This window comes from Triticum aestivum, chromosome 1A (assembly GCF_018294505.1).
Source record: "Triticum aestivum cultivar Chinese Spring chromosome 1A, IWGSC CS RefSeq v2.1, whole genome shotgun sequence".
Lineage (NCBI taxonomy): Eukaryota > Viridiplantae > Streptophyta > Magnoliopsida > Poales > Poaceae > Triticum > Triticum aestivum.
The window spans coordinates 534,613,460-534,630,642 of NC_057794.1; the positions used below are offsets into that span (position 1 = coordinate 534,613,460).

The following is a 17,183-nucleotide window of genomic DNA, read 5'->3' on the forward strand; positions in this document are numbered from 1 at the left end:
AGTCAAGGATTTAAAGAGTTCTCGACAGAGGTAATTAATGTTGGTCAAGTATAATTAGAGCATAGTACATATGCAGATTTTTTTAAAAACTATGACACATATTTCTTCTCCTTGCTTAGGCTCAGACATTGACAAGATTCATCACAAGAATCTTATCTCCTTAATTGGTTACTGCAAAGATGGAAAGTATTTGGCACTTGTCTACGAGCATATGTCTGAAGGAAACCTCGAAGATAAACTCAGAGGTGTGCTAGTCCATCTTTGGGAAGAGCATTAGGACAATTTCCAAAAAAAAAAGAGCATTAGAAATCTCTATGTCAAGTTACACAATACTAAAGTTAGTCGCACTTTTGCAGGGAAAGACAGCAATGTTGTACCCTTAGCCTGGAGGCAGAGGCTCCGTATTGCACTAGAATCTGCAGAAGGTATATATTTTCTTCTAATTTGGGATTTGGGTCATTATTCATACTGCTACTAATATCTATGTTTCATTAGAACCTTACATATGTTAATGTGTGATTTGTTATGTCACTATCGACAATATGGTGTGCATGCAGGGCTCGACTATATACACAAAGCGTGCAGCCCATCCTTCGTGCATCGTGATGTGAAGACATCAAACATCCTACTGAATGCAAATCTTGAGGCCAAAGTTGCTGACTTTGGCTTGATGAAGGCCTTCAATCACGACGATGATACCCACGTATCCATGGCGTGGGTTATTGGCACAAGAGGCTACCTTGCACCTGAGTAAATAAAAACCTAGCTTATTACCATCTTTTAGTGGCCTACAAGTACATGTCATCTGTAATGCAAATGCATCTCATGCATGCAGGTACGCAATAGCCCTACAACTGAATGAAAAAAGTGATGTGTATAGCTTCGGCATCGTACTACTAGAGGTGATCACAGGGCGTCCAGCCATCCAACAATCTGATGAGGTCATCCACTGGACACGACTACACCTCAAACATTGAGGAAGTGGTCGACACACACATGCAATGTGACTACAACATCAATGGTGTGTGGAAGGCCCTGGATCTCGCACTCAAGTGCACTGACCATGCTCCAACGCAGCGTCCAACAATGACTAATGTGGCGGCCCAGTTACAATATTGCCTCGATCTAGAGGGTGAAGACCACACCAGATAAAACCCTAAGGGTAGCTTCTACATGACAGCCAATTGCAATGGTGACCGTGGTCACCTAATGTAACCCATGGCACCAATTTATTTGAGATGATCAACATTAATTTATTTTTGGAGGGATCCAACCATGGTCAATGGTCATTCACTTCTGCTGCATGATAAACCCTCCATGTATTATTCAATCGTACTAGATATTTTTCGCCATTGAGACGGACCAGATCTTCATTTTAACACAGAAAGTTTGCAAAAGCTGTTTTTAAAACTTTTTTTCCATTAGACATGTTCTAGTTATTGGTTGTGCCGTTAGTCAAAACATTAGTCAGAATCCTTCCCGGCGACTTCTTTAGCAATTAATAGAAAATTGGAGTTGTTTTCTATATAAAATGCATATATTTGTGTATATGTCATTTCAATGTCAAAGAAGATAGTTGTAAATCTTCAAAAGAAGTTGTTCCATGTGATTATACTATATGGTGAACAATGGCATTTTCATCACACGACATACCCTTGCAAAACTATGCGCCACGGCACAGGCTTAATTGCATTGTTGCTCCTCTAGATGACGACAGTCTTGCGGCTACACTACATTGATCATCCTGAGCTGAACAGGCGAAAGTTTGCATGGTTCATTTTAAGCGCGACATCATCGACCTTCCACATGTTATTGATATCATTTTATCATCGCATGCGCAAGTCCACCATGTATTTGATGTTACCAAGCCACTGGCGTTCCCATTAAACAATATTGGTGGTCCCGGACATCATAGGATGGAAAGGCTGCCCCATTATCACCTCCAATGGCACAGTGCTAAAGATATACATGTCACTCTCCTTGCTCAGTTTCAGGGCCGCTATGTACCTACAAACAAACTAATACAAGATATATGTCATACCTTCACAATATGGTTGGTCAAATGGAATTTATTCATACACTCAGAATGATAAGAAAAAGAATCTAGAAGATGGTATGGTGGCATGTACTCGGGGGCAAGTTGCCTGTGTGTGCCAACTAGCGTGATTGTGGATGCATGGGTATCACTGTCTTGATTGAAAGTCTTGAGCAACCCAAAATCAACGACATTGGCCTCGAAGTTATCATTCAGTAGAATATGTGAGACACCTTCACGTTCCGGTGCATGAAGGTTGAGCCACGGGATTTATGTGCAGATATTCGAGCCCTAAATGCACATCACCCCACACTTGGTGACGAAAACATTATTCAAATTACCAACATGTAAATGTTAATTTATGGAGAAACTATGAGATTTTTTTCCCGATGGTAATTTCACTCAATTGTTTTCGTCAAGGTGACATAATTGTACTGACTGCAAACCTGGCTTATGCATAACTAGATGCACATAGTCCAACACATACAAAATAGATGGAAAAAGGCGACATGGATTGAGAAAGGAAGAAAAGAAAAACCTAGGGTGATGGAAGACCAATCCGTGGACTAAATTGCCATCTATGCTTGGTAAAAAACTCATTGGATATATGCTCCAACCGAGTAGATGATGGATCCAAAATCTAGCTATCTATTGGACCAATTTTCTTAAGGCTTCTCCTATGAACTTGTCCTTATTGAATAATATATCTCGAACTAATGCCATTTTAGCATAAGTGCATATGTTGTCATTTACATGGCATGTATTAAAACTTCACCCAAAAAGTGCAAGAAAAAGATGTCGGGAATTTTGACGCATAAGAGGAAAGTCGCCCGAAGGAGGTCACTTGGGCCGACCATGGGGCCCACACACCATCTGGACGCACCGTAACCCTAAGGCGTGTGGGTCCCAAATGCCCCCTAGCTCCCATCTTCTGGCTTAGACCATATGTCCTAAAGATGACAAGGATATTTTGGTAGATTTTAATTTTCTTGACTTGCATGTCCACCATCGTCGTTGACCTTCATTTCTTGGCCTTTCTGAAGTCTAATTTCTTCTCTGAGATGGGACTGTCATCACCATCAACACCATCACACTCTTCTCCATCACCTACATCATGTTTCCCCCATCCATGTGTAATCCGTTATAGGCATATGAGATGGATGATAACTGAGTGATGTCAGTCATGTAGTAGTGTCTAGATGTTCAGGGTTCTGATCCCTGGTATGATGATTGTTCTTGACCTAATGTTTCCATGACTTTGCTATGCTTAATCCTTATTACTAGGTAGGGACCGAGTAATATAATATCATATCTGAATCATATATGTTTTCATAATGTAAGTGCATATAGTGCCCCCTAGTGGGTTTTGGATGATTAATGACCAAACAATTATGGAACTAATGTGTGAGTATACACAGGTAGAAGTCCCTGAGGATTTGGTTTAACATGAGAGTTATGACCCCTAAAAATTGTGGTAATAATGAATATCTTCGGAATACCAGTTCGAGGAACAATCAGCTCGCTGCGAGGAATATGAAGCGTAGTGAAGACTTTGATTTTCTAGTTACTTCTTCTTTTAAGTCATAGGGCAAACCGTATATTAAGGGGGGGAGGGGGGGTCTAAGTGAAAGTTAAGATTTAGGTGTTTGGTGTGTGGTCAATCCAAACCTATTTCTTTGAGTGAAGACTTTGACATCTCTTTGATGCGTTTTTGCTTCTCTTAGGTGTCTGTGATGATGTTCTTCGAGACATCGTAAGTGAAAGTCCTCGCAAAAGAGTCAAATGACTTGTTCTGCAAGACAATCTATCGTTTGCATTTTGAAATCCGATCATTTCGCCACATGTTGCATGTATGTTGGTTGGCCAATGCCTCCAATGGTCGTATCATCCGTCGAGATTGATCCCGACTATCAATAGCCACCATACTTCAACCTTCGATGGTTGGTTGCTCCATAAGAGAATTCACAAGAGTATGTCTGAGCAATTCATCATCTTGAAGGGATTGTGAGAATCCTAACAGAGGAAAAAAACCAGAGCCTAAAAACTATTAAGTGATTGAGCATCACTGATTAACTAGTCAAAGCTTATAAAATAACCTATTACTCTTGTGGACTGTGCATCCACTAGAGTGTTAGGTGTCTGTTTAGAGCACTAAAGAGTAATTGCGGACTATCGAAGAACATGTGTGTAAAGGTCCTGGAGATGACCTTGAAGATCTACCACAAGTGATTGGGAGAAGTTTGATAGATGCTACCTCGGGAAGAATAGGGGAGACTTTGTCTTCTGAGTTGAATCTTAGCCTCTCCAAACTAGACGTAGAGTTGTGCCAGTAATTGTGGACTATCTAGGATAGGAGACAGCTGAACAGAACAAAGACGACACCAGAGCTCAATGTATTCAACTGTGAAAGTAGGACCAAGCACGGCATGAATGTTCTGTATCCGCAAGCAATCAACCAGCCTGTTAGCACTGGAGCAAGCCTTGCGGCGACGATGCGAAACAAGGGCAAACACACATGGCACGATTGAGTGCCCGTCGAGCCACCGATCGATCCAGAAGAGGCAAGTATGCACATCACCAAGTGCGGCGTATACGCCCATGGTAGCCTCGCGGTGTTACGGTTGATCTAGCTATTAGGCTCAACCATAACACCGCAAGGCTATGGTGGGTGTACCGCGTACCTGCCAAACATCTTCCGGCAGTTGTCGCGGAATGTCATGTCAGATCATATAGTGCACTATACTCACGCAAATCAATCACTGGCATGACCTTGTCTTTCCCCAACCTGGCACCCCCTTTTCATTAATTGCTCAACGGAAATAATCACTGGCACGACATGTTCACCGTGATCATCTACGCACACCCCTATTCCATAGAAATCAAATGAACTTGTCAGGAAAAAGTCTGCAGTCAGCTGATCCTCCCGAGCTGGGCGTATGCAAGTCAACTCATAACCCATGTGATATGCCTCAACTGGTTAAGCTTCCCATATGAACTCATTAAGTGGGCAAACTTCTCAAATGAGCTCATTAGTCATTACCATGTGGTGTTAGAATAACCAATCTCCCACTCCCAACTAATCCGCCCAGCGGTAGACGACTTACGCTACTATATGCTCGATGGTGTCTATCCCAATGAACTTCCCGACTTGCTAAGTTCTAGCTAGTGTAACTAGCTGCTGGCACATGTGCCATTGATCAGTTGGGACGACCATCACCGAGAGCAAGAAAGAACAATGGTGGCCCGGTGGCTGCTACAGCTAGTGCTTCTTCTTGGCCTCGCCGGCGTTCTTCAGGTCCATGGCCAGGTCGACAAGTTAGCCAGTGAGTTCCTTATTCTCTCGCTTTTGTTGAGTTGTACACATTTTCACTTCCCGGCCGGACAGAACACTCACTAGGCCACTCGCCATATATGCACGAATCAACTCCGTAACTGCTTGTTGCGTGCTCGTGCAGGTTTCATAACCATAGACTGTGGCCTGCCGGAGAATTCCCCCGGCTACATGGACAACGTCACCAAGCTCCGGGCAACCGGGGACGCCGGCTTCACCAACACCGGCACCAACCACAACATCTCCACCGAGTACATCACCCCGACGATGGGCTGGACTTGGCACACCGTGCGCAGCTTCCCCATCGGCGTGCGCAACTGCTACACGATCAACCCTGTAGGATCGGCCGGGCCCAACTACCTCATCCGTGCCTTTTTCATGTATGGAAACTACGACGGCCTCGATAGTCCGCCCATCTTCGACATTTATCTCGGAGTCAACTACTGGAAAACTGTGAACATCACTGCCGCCGACATGCCATTGATCGTGGAGGTCATCGCCTACGTCTATGGCGGCACTGTGCAGGTATGTCTCGTGAACACCGGCTCCGGGACGCCATTCATCACCAGCCTGGCCCTAAGACCCCTCAAGACGACGCTCTACCCGCAAGTCAACGCGACGCAGGGGCTTGTTCTTATCACCAGGTCCAGCTTTGGCACTAATAAGACTGTGAGGTAAGGAAATATATGAGCAGACCAGACTACAATTTTCCAAAGTCCAACATATATTCAATCAAGCATGCATGCATCTTAATTAACTTTGCAAAAATAGCACGTAGGGTAACCTAGCTACGACTTTCCCATGGCGCACATGCAGGTACCCGGACGATGCTTACGACCGGGTATGGCTCCCGTGGACCAAGCCGCATCCGGACGAGTGGTTGGAGATCTCAACGGCCGAGAACGTGGAAGACAACCTCGAAAGCTTCGAGGTGCCCTCCGCCGTGATGCGCACCGCCGTCACGTCCGCCAACGCCTCCTCCCCCGTCCGCTTCTCGTGGGACGCGGTGCGGAACGCCAACTACCACGTCCCCGGGTACTCCTGGATGCTCTACTTCGCGGAGCTGCAGAAGGACGCCGTGCGCGGGTTCTACATCACCACCAACGGCGAGCTCTCGTACCCGCACGTCATGACGCCGGCGTACCTGGCAACCGACGCCGTCTTCCAGCGCAAACCTGTCCATGGCTTCGACCGGTACGAGATCTCGCTGAACGCCACCGCGAACTCGACGCTCCCGCCGATCATCAACGCCGTCGAGGTCTTCTCGGTCCTCCCTACCACCGGCGTACCCACGGCCGCTCAGGATGGTAACCGGCTATTACTTTCAGATACATACATATGGGATCATGAAGCTAGCTAGCCAGCAAATGAATTTCAGCAGCTGATTTAGGTCGCTTATAATAACTTTAATTTGTGTGTTGCTACTGAGAAACGCAACAGTTTCTGCCGTCACGGCGGTCAGAGACAAGTACCGGGTGAAGAAGAACTGGATGGGGGATCCCTGCGCGCCGAGGAAATTTGCGTGGGATGGATTGAGTTGCGGCTACGCTCTCTCCGGACCACCAACTGTCAAAGGCTTGTGAGTTAATTATCTTCGGTGAAGAAATGGTCCAGCAAATTCTGGAATTATTATCTGAACTGTTGTATAAATACACTGCAGGAATCTGTCTTCAATGGGTCTGAGTGGCAATATCTCGTCTTCTTTTGGGGATCTCAAAGGTTTACAATACCTGTAAGGAGATTATCAAACCATTCCATACTCCTAAATATTTGTCTTTCTAGACATTTCAACAAGTGACTACACACAAAGCAAAATGAGTGACAGAACTTAATTGCACTTGGCAGGGATTTGTCTCGCAACAATCTCACCGGCTCCATTCCTGACACCCTTTCACAATTGTCATCGCTTACACTTCTGTCAGTAACTAATCTCTCATATTTTTAGTTTTTTACCACTACTTATTTCCTCTGTGTATAAACTGATGTTGCAGCCAAACTTCTGTAACTTTGACTTTTTAACATATGAAAAAGCATTCAAATTAATTGGGTGAATAACAAATTATATGATTGAATTTGTAACAAAATATATTTTCAGGATACTTTAAGTTTTTAGTTTTTACTAACATCTTCATATGAGGATTATCAGACATAAATACATATCGGAGACTCATGATGTTTTATCTTTGTCCTGAATTAACGTTATATGATTATAGCATTTTTCAGATTCATCTCCCAATACATATCCATCATTTGTTTTGACGTGCAACACTATTTTGTTTCATTTTCTCGCTTAGTATTTGACAGGAAAATACTATATCTAGTGATAGTAGGTACTAGGACACTATCTTGACTTCTTTTCCATTCTTCCAGTGATTTGACAAGAAACCGGCTTACTGGAGAAATTCCTTCCATGCTTCTGAAAAAAAGCCAAGATGGCTTCCTAACTCTAAGGTTAATGCCCCACTAGTATCTGGATTTCTGCAATTATTTTCGACATGGTTTTCACTTTCTTAGCTGAAGGTAGGCATGCTGTTCAGAATATGGATGTAGCTTCTCATTCTTTGTTTTGCTAGATACGATAACAATCCGGACCTCTGCAGCAATGGCAATTCATGTGTGCCTCCAAAGAAGAAGAGCAATTCAATGGTTCCTGTCTATGTTGCTATTCCAATAGTTGCAGTACTCGTGATTGTGTTGCTTTTAGTGTTGCTCATGTGCATGCGAAGGAGAAGGCAAGGTGAGAGACTTGCCTGAAACATAGAAGTTTATATCTCTGAATGTAAGTATGAAATGATTAAGGGACCTTAGTTTGCGTGATTGGTTTCTTAAGGAACAGCAAGCAACAGCATCAAGCCGCAGAATGAGACGCGCTTTACCCTGTCGCACTCTTGGAATAGAAACAAAGACAGCTCGCTGCAACTGAACAATCAGCGATTCACGTACGAGGAAATAAAGGTCATAACGAACAACTTCCAGCGAGTGATCGGCCAAGGAGGGTTTGGTAAAGTCTATGATGGATTCTTGGAGAATGGCACCCAGGTGGCTGTCAAGCTTCGGTCTGAGTCATCAGCTCAAGGTGTACAAGAGTTCCTGGTCGAGGTAAGATTTGCTCAAGTATATGCTGTAGGAAATCATGCAAGTTTTCTTCTCGATTTGGTAATGCATTGATCTTTGTTGGTTCAGGCTCAGACGTTAGCTAAGATTCATCACAAAAATCTTGTAACCATGATTGGCTACTGCAACGATAGAGAGCACCTAGCCCTCGTGTACGAGTACATGTCCGAAGGAGCCCTACATGAACATCTGAGAGGTATGTAAATTGCCCAAGTGTGCACACTTGAAGAACATTGGTATGTTGTCAATTAAGAATATCAAAAGACCCAAGGACCCAGAGAATTGTAGGAATATCTACCAAATATATTATTCATGCGACGATCTTTTTGCAGGCAGACACTACGACACAACATTAACCTGGGCACAGAGACTTCGTATTGCACAGGAATCCGCACAAGGTAAGCTGTTAAATTCAGATTTTTCTTCATGACATTTCACTTGGAAGCTAGAAAGCTCAGACTATGTGTGAGTGTGTGCGCGCGCGCGCGTGTGTGTGTGTGTGGTGTTGGATGTGGCCATCCTAGCTATGCAAACGCCGGGTGTATGCTCATTGTGTTTTGTATCACCTTGATGCTTCACTAAATGCCCTTTTTCAAAAAAATGGTTGGATGATTATCTCATGTCTGTGCACGCAGGGCTTGAGTATCTACACAAGGGCTGCAATCCACCCCTCATCCATAGGGATGTGAAGACATCAAACATCTTGCTAAATGCGAACCTTGAGGCCAAGATTGCGGATTTTGGCCTACTCAAGGCATTCAATTGCGATGATGATACCCATGTGTCCACAGCCAGGTTGGTTGGCACGCATGGTTACATTGCCCCTGAGTAAGTGCGCCATTCTAAATTCTTGCTTATAATGCTATAATATCATCTTGCCACTTATTAATAGCAGAAGTACTATACTTTATTTAGTTGTCCAAAGGTAGCATAATTCATATATTACATGATGTACCTTATCTTCTAGGATCGATGATCATGACCTGATCCTTTCGATTAGGAAGTTATCCTACACGTTATTCATTTATAGGAGATGTGCAAAACTTTTCTTGGCAAGTTAAACTCACAATGCTTTTCACACTTTTATAGGTACCTAACAACATTGCAGCTGACTAATAAGACTGATGTGTATAGTTTTGGAGTAGTGTTGCTGGAAATAGTCACGGGCCAGCCTCGCATCTTGAATAATCCGGAACCTTCAAGCATCACCAAGTGGGTCCAGGAACGGCTTTCCCAGGGAAACATAGAGGGCGTGGTGGATGCGCGCATGCATGGAGAGCACGACATCAACAGCGTGTGGAAAGCAGCGGGCATTGCTCTCAAGTGTACTGAGCAAACACCGGCGCAACGGCCCACAATGACCGAGGTGGTGGTACAGCTGCAAGAGTGCCTCAAGCTCGAGAGTGTGCGCTGCAAAGGTGGCAGCATGGATCCTGAGTTTTACATGGCCAGTGGCAGCGACCCATTCTCAAGTTATAATCGATACGCCACTAACCAGTCTGCTAGTACGAGCCATAGCAATGATGTATTTGAGGTGGAGCGTTTAGGCAGGGTTCCAACCATGACTACTGGTCCTGTCGCCAGGTGAGGAGAGGACAAGTACAATGAGTTATTTCCTTCTCTCTATTGCAGGGTTTTGTTTTACTTGGAGAACAAGAAAAATTGATGATGCATCATCCAGGAAAAAGAGCAAATATGTATTGTTACGTGTATCCTTCTACAGTGTATCTTGTCTTAAAATGAAGAGTGAATTCCACTTTTTACCCTGTAGTTGTACATTCTGTGACACATATTACCCCATTTAGTGAATCTTCTATCGAAATATCAGATTTTGGTGACTTTTAATACGGTTTTATGCCAGTTTTGCATTTTGCTTGTTTATGTTATATACGATAGGCATGTTGCCTCAATGATTTAATAAAAAAATGTATAAAGATCGTAATGTCTAGACTTCTCTTTTCCATCTGTTTCATTCCTCGTCATCATTCAGATATTTTTGGACCCCGGACGTCACCTCACACCTTGCCTAATGGACACACATTAGAAAATGAGGGTCCAAAGCTTCTAAAAGAGGTATTCTAGACGAATTTCCGCTCGACGGGGTAATTAGTGTCAGAAATGCATATCAAGGGCGTAATCAATCTTATTTGCTTACACCAAGGAAAAATATGTATTCTATAGCTAAACAAAATTATACATTGCTACTAACCAGAACACCTTTTTTTTGCGGAAATACTAACCAGAACGCCTGTAGAGGAAGAAGATCACAAAATGCAAGTTATATATTGGTCATTGCCATAGCTGCAAGTGGATGAACTGTAAATATTGAAGGAAATATGCCCTAGAGGCAATAACAAAGTTATTATTTATTTCCTTATATCATGATAAATGTTTATTATTCATGCTAGAATTGTATTAACCGGAAACATAATACATAGACAAACAGAGTGTCACTAGTATGCCTCTACTTGACTAGCTCGTTGATCAAAGATGGTTATGTTTCCTAACCATAGACATGAGTTGTCATTTGATTAACGGGGTCACATCATTAGGAGAATGATGTGATTGACTTGACTCATTCCATTAGCTTAGCATTTGATCGTTTAGTTTGTTGCTATTGCTTTCTTCATGACTTATACATGTTCCTATGACTATAAGATTATGCAACTCCCGTTTACCGGAGAAACACTTTGTGTGCCACTAAATGTCACAATGTAACTGGGTGATTATAAAGGTGCTCTACAGGTGTCTCTGAAGGTACTTGTTGGGTTGGCGTATTTCGAGATTAGGATTTGTCACTCCGATTGTCGGAGAGGTATCTCTGGGCCCACTCGGTAATGCACATCACTATAAGCCTTGCAAGCATTGCAACTAATGAGTTAGTTGCAGGATGATGTATTACGGAACGAGTAAAGAGACTTGCTGGTAACGAGATTGAACTAGGTATTGAGATACCGACGATCGAATCTCGGGCAAGTAACATACCGATGACAAAGGGAACAACGTGTGTTGTTGTGCGGTTTGACCGATAAAGATCTTCGTAGAATATGTAGGAACCAATATGAGCATCCAGGTTCCGCTATTGGTTATTGACCGGAGACGTGTCTCGGTCATGTCTACATAGTTCTCGAACCCCTAGGTCCGCATGCTTAAAGTTTGATGACGGTTATATTATGAGTTTATGTGTTTTGATGTACCTAAGGTAGTTTGGAGTCCCAGATGAGATCGGGGACATGACGAGGAGTCTCGAAATAGTCGAGACGTAAAGATCGGTATATTGGACGACTATATTCGGACATCGGAAAGGTTCCGAGTGATTCGGGTATTTTTCGGAGTACCGGGGAGTTACGGGAATACAGGGAAGTAGTATTGGGCCTTAATGAGCCTTAGTGGGAAGGAGAGACAGCAGCCAGGAGGTGGCGCGCGCCCCTCCCAAGCCCAGTCCGAATTGGACAAGGGGTTTGGGGCGCGGCCCCCCTCTCGCTTCCTTCTCCACTCCCCTCCTTTGCCCCCTTCTCCTAGTTGGACTAGGAAAGGAGGAAACCTACTCCTAGTAGGAGTAGGAATCCTACTCCCTTGGCGCGCCCCTCCTAGGGTCAGCCTCCTCCTCCCTTGCTCCTTTATATACGGGGGCAGGGGACACCCCAATACACACAAGTTGATCTGTTGATCTCTCCCAACTGTGTGCGGTGCCCCCCTCCACCATAATCCACCTCAATCATATCGTAGCGGTGCTTAGGCGAAGCCCTGCATCGGTGAACATCATCATCGTCACCACGCCGTCGTGCTGGCGAAACTCTCCCTCAACACTCGGCTGGATCGGAGTTTGAGGGACGTCATCGAGTTGAACGTGTGCAGAACTCGGAGGTGCCGTGCGTTCGGTACTTGATCGGTCGGATCGTGAAGACGTATGACTACATCAACCGCGTTGTGCTAACGCTTCCGCTTTCGGTCTACGAGGGTACGTGGACACACTCTCTCCTCTCGTTGCTATGCATCACCATGATCTTGCGTGTGCGTAGGAATTTTTTTTAAATTACTACGTTCCCCATCAGTGGCATCCGAGCCTGGTTTTATGCGTAGATGTCATATGCACGAGTAGAACACAAGTGAGTTGTGGGCGATATAAGTCATACTGCTTACCAGCATGTCATACTTTGGTTCGGCGATATTGTTGAATGAAGCGGCCCGGACCGACATTACGCGTACGCTTACGTGAGACTGGTTCTACTGACGTGCTTTGGACACAGGTGGCTGGCGGGTGTCAGTCTCTCCAACTTTAGTTCGAGTGTGGCTACGCCCGGTCCTTGCGAAGGTTAAAACAACACCAACTTGACAAACTATCGTTGTGGTTTTGATGCGTAGGTAAGAACGGTTCTTGCTAAGTCCGTAGCAGCCACGTAAAATTTGCAACAACAAAGTAGAGGTCTAGAGAACGTCTAACTTGTTTTGCAGGGCATGTTGTGATGTGATATGGTCAAGACATGATGCTAAATTTTATTGTATGAGATGATCATGTTTTGTAACCGAGTTATCGGCAACTGGCAGGAGCCATATGGTTGTCGCTTTATTGTATGCAATGCAATCACCCTGTAGTGATTTACTTTATCACTAAGCGGTAGCGATAGTCGTAGAAGCATAAGATTGGCAAAACGACAACGGTGCTACGATGGAGATCAAGGTGTCGCGCCGGTGACGATGGTGATCATGACGGTGCTTCGGAGATGAAGATCACAAGCACAAGATGATGATGGCCATATCATATCACTTATATTGGTTGCATGTGATGTTTATCTTTTATACATCTTATCTTGCTTTGATTGACGGTAGCATTATAAGATAATCCCTCACTAAATTATCAAAGTATAAGTGTTCTCCCTGAGTATGCACCGTTGCGAAAGTTCTTCGTGCTGAGACACCACGTGATGATCGGGTGTGATAGGCTCTACATTTAAATACAACGGATGCAAAACAGTTGCACACGCGGAATACTCAGGTTAAACTTGACGAGCCTAGCATATAACAGATATGGCCTCGGAACACGGAGACCGAAAGGTCGAGCGTGAATCATATAGTAGATATGATCAACATAGTGATGTTCACCATTGAAACTACTCCATCTCACGTGATGATCGGACATGGTTTAGTTGATATGGATCACGTGATCACTTAGAGGATTAGAGGGATGTCTATCTAATTGGGAGTTCTTAAGAGTTCTTAAGTAATACTAGTATAACGCTCGTGCGTTGCCACGGGCTCTTCAAAATTTATAATCAGTATCTTTCATTTGTCATTCCCTCATATTGGGTGATTATGGGGTGCTCTAATTAGAAACACAACAATCAAATATTAGGAAATTTCACCGAACGAACAACAACGAATAATACGATATCTATCAAACGAATAAAATGAGGTCATATTTTTGGTCCGTCATGCACTTCTGTTGAAAAGTGCCTATCCCTTTTAGAATCAACCCACTGTTTGCTCGCACGCAAAAAAAAATACATCTCTAAAGTGGGGAACCGATCGGTGCCAAAAAGAACTCAAACTCCTATCCAATCTCGACTTCGTGCTCTTCCACTTTCATTGATAAAGATGGGACGTAAAGGGTTTCATCATGATGACCTCGAGCAGCCGCCGACATCCCTCCCCACATCTACCCCTACCCCCTGCTGCCGCTTGCACTGTCCTTGCTCCTCGAGGGAGCTAGGGACACAATGTTCTCTAGGATGGGCATGACCAGATCCACGAGGAGGCCACATTCTTCCATGGGAACCCAACCAAGCACACCACCCTCCGCAACCATCCAATCCCAGCCTAACAAAGTCAAGACCCGCCATCGATCCACAAATCAGGCTCGCCGCATCCAGGTTCACTGCAAGTCTGCGACGAGTCTGTAGTCGACATCTTGACTTTGGCTATCCCCACGGAAGAATCATCGGATCCTGCTTACTTTTACCATCACTTCGTCTCTTCCCAAGGCAGCGACACCACCCAGCCAATCACCACCACCACTTGCGGCTTGCCTACATAAAATCATATGAGAAATCCCCACGGCGGTGCTGTAAGATCACCTTGGCGACCTCGACAGTGACCGACTGGTCTAAGATCTAAGCTAGCCGCTCTTTGTAGAAACCAATAGAAGTAGGCATGTGACTCGGATTTGTTCTTTGGTATGCATGTGTTTCTTGCTGCCCACCAGCTCTTGTCTACAACTCGCCTATATCTGTACCAGCTCTTGGTCTAAAACTGGCCTATCTCCATGCTCGAGAATTTGGAGTGTAGTAGTTAAAAAAAAGACCAACTTTATACTCATTTGATAATTCAACGTGCATGGGCATGCACCGGATGGAATTCACGCTCTATGTAAAATCTGGAGTGTAATGACCATGGTTGATGAATGAAAGTCTTATTTCCGCAAAAAAAGAAGTTAAAGGTGAATATATTCCTCATGTGTAGAGTACAAACAGAGCATATAGTGGTGACCTAGTTTCTTTTGATTGAGGTGAATACATGCCAGTACTAAAATCTTCTAATTTCTTTTGATTGAATCCAAGTTGTCTCTTTTCTTTCGATTCAGCAAAGCTAGTTCGAATAAATAGGATTGTCTATATCTTAACTCCTTTGCCAATTAAGCTTCAAAATTGCAGTCTGATTCAGAAACAATCGAACGATTGTGTCGTTAACTCCAGGAGATTCTCGTTAGATCTTAGGAACGCTGCAAGCCATCATATCATATAAGAATAAGATCGACAATTGATATGGACAGATCTTACTACAATCATATTACTACTATTCGCACACTGATATGGACAGATCATACAAGATCGAAGGTACGTAAGACAAGGTCCTCTAGATTACGAAAAACTGTTTGCTTCGCCTCATGTGAGACGGACCCTGAGCTATTCTTCAATGGCGCACCGCGCGCATATATTTGGCGGCGAAGTAACTCGTTATCCTAAGGACGTCCCCGTCAAGCCCGTCGATAGCGTCACCCTTTTCCATCTCCCCGGCTGGACCTCGCCGAGTTTCCACCGTCGACGGCCTGCCGCCGCCGCATTCTGCTGCACGAAGGAGATCAACGACAGTTTAGACGTGCACGGGTGCAGCAGAGCAGATCGACCGACGGATCGGTTGACAACACGTACCGTCGCAGGCCGCGTGGCCGTGGTGGGGGGAGGCGGCGCTCGAGGTGCCCTGCGCCTCGCATTCGCAGGGCGAGACGGCGCTCGTGGCGCTGGTGCCGATCTCCTCCTCCGGACGAACGAGGAGCCAGCCGTCCAAGCTGGGCGAGGGAGCCAATGGCGGCCTGCAGCGCTGCCAGCTCGACTCCTTGCAGTAGGCGATCGCGCTCGCGACGGCCTCCTCCCTCGCCCGGGCGGTGCCGTCCTCGCCGGCGGCGACCCTCCCGTCCGGCTTCGTCGCACGACCCTTCCATCTCCCGCGCCCGTCTGGCCACTCGTCTGCAGCACCGGCGTGCTGCAGATTTCTGGCAAACCTGCGCAGGCACCGCCTTAGCGCGTGGCCCTTCCGTGCGGCCGTGTCACCGCCCTCCCTCACCGGTGAGTGCGCACTGTTTGACGAGCTGCTTCGGACGCCGAGCAAGGAGGAGGAGGGGGACGACCTCGACGCCGGGGAGGAGCCCGGGTCGGAGGCCACCTTAGCGTCTCCAGGGCCGAACACCGGCGACGAGGAGCTGCACTGCTCAACGCTCGAAGCGCCGTCCGTGGTCGCTGCCGTCGCCACGGCCGGCGCCATCGCCGCCCACACGGCGCACTGGAACATCCACGCCATGACGACCTGGAAGAAATACATGGTGATCAGGAGCACCACCTTAGCGCGTGGCCCTTCCGTGCGGCCGTGTCACCGCCCTCCCTCACCGGTGAGCGCGCGCTGTTCGACGAGCTGCTTCGGGCGCCGAGCAAGGAGGAGGAGGTGGACGACCTCGACACCGGGGAGGAGCCCGGGTCGGAGGCCACCTTAGCATCGCCAGGGCCGAACGCCGGCGACGAGGAGCTGCCCTGCTCAACGCTCGAAGCGTCGTCCGTGGTCGCTGCCGTCGCCACGGCCGGCGCCATCGCCGCCCACACGGCGCACGGAAACATCCATGCCATGACGACCTGGAAGAAATGCATGGTGATCAGGAGCACTGGGGTTTGCTTGCAGGCCCTTGTGCACGTAGTACGTCCTTGTATATATATACACGTCGCGATTGCAATCGCGTTTGCCTCCGACTCCGGCGGTGGTTGCAGGGGGGGCACGGCGGCGTCTGCGGGCGCGTGATTTCCGAAATCCGAGATGCCACAGCGAGATTGCCAAAATCCTGTGGCTAATCTATGGAATACTCCGGCGGTTCCTTCCATATACGGAACTAATTACTGCACGGTTTAATTACTCGATCGCTGATTTATCGGATGAGCTAGTAATGCGGACGGATCGCTGATTTATTACCATATTCGATATTTTCCGAGTTATGGCCTTACCATACCTGGATTGATAGCCTTTGGGGTAATTTAAATTTATAACCATATTCAAAATTTACTGAGTTATGACCTTACCATACCTGGATTAATTTATTACTATACGTGGATTAATTATGATTTATTACTATATGATTTATTACTATATGATTTATTACTATACGTGGATAGCCTTACCATACCTAGTGGTAATTTAAATTTATTATCATATTCGATATTTCCC

At 45.7% G+C, this 17,183-nt stretch overlaps 1 protein-coding gene across 1 annotated transcript; it reads left to right on the forward strand.

Annotated features, from left to right (window-relative positions):
* Positions 1-5,270: 5,270 nt before the first annotated feature.
* Positions 5,271-10,271, forward strand: LOC123044243 (putative leucine-rich repeat receptor-like protein kinase At2g19210). Its single transcript, XM_044466970.1, has 13 exons — positions 5,271-5,358; positions 5,491-6,040; positions 6,183-6,673; positions 6,807-6,945; positions 7,027-7,098; positions 7,212-7,283; positions 7,737-7,817; positions 7,940-8,103; positions 8,197-8,465; positions 8,550-8,676; positions 8,813-8,878; positions 9,116-9,308; positions 9,570-10,271. Exons 1-13 carry the CDS (start codon positions 5,271-5,273, stop codon positions 10,066-10,068), a joined length of 2,811 nt encoding a protein of 936 aa, XP_044322905.1. The 3' UTR covers positions 10,069-10,271.
* Positions 10,272-17,183: the final 6,912 nt, after the last annotated feature.

What these genes read in the sequence shown, in the direction of transcription:
- LOC123044243 (XM_044466970.1), top strand. Translation starts at nt 5,271, where the DNA reads ATGGTGGCCCGGTGGCTGCTACAGCTAGTGCTTCTTCTTGGCCTCGCC. An exon ending in CCAGGTCGACAAGTTAGCCA is followed by an intron (nt 5,359 to 5,490) that starts GTGAGTTCCTTA and finishes GTGCTCGTGCAG; the next exon opens with GTTTCATAACCATAGACTGT. An exon ending in CCTACATGAACATCTGAGAG is followed by an intron (nt 8,677 to 8,812) that starts GTATGTAAATTG and finishes ATCTTTTTGCAG; the next exon opens with GCAGACACTACGACACAACA.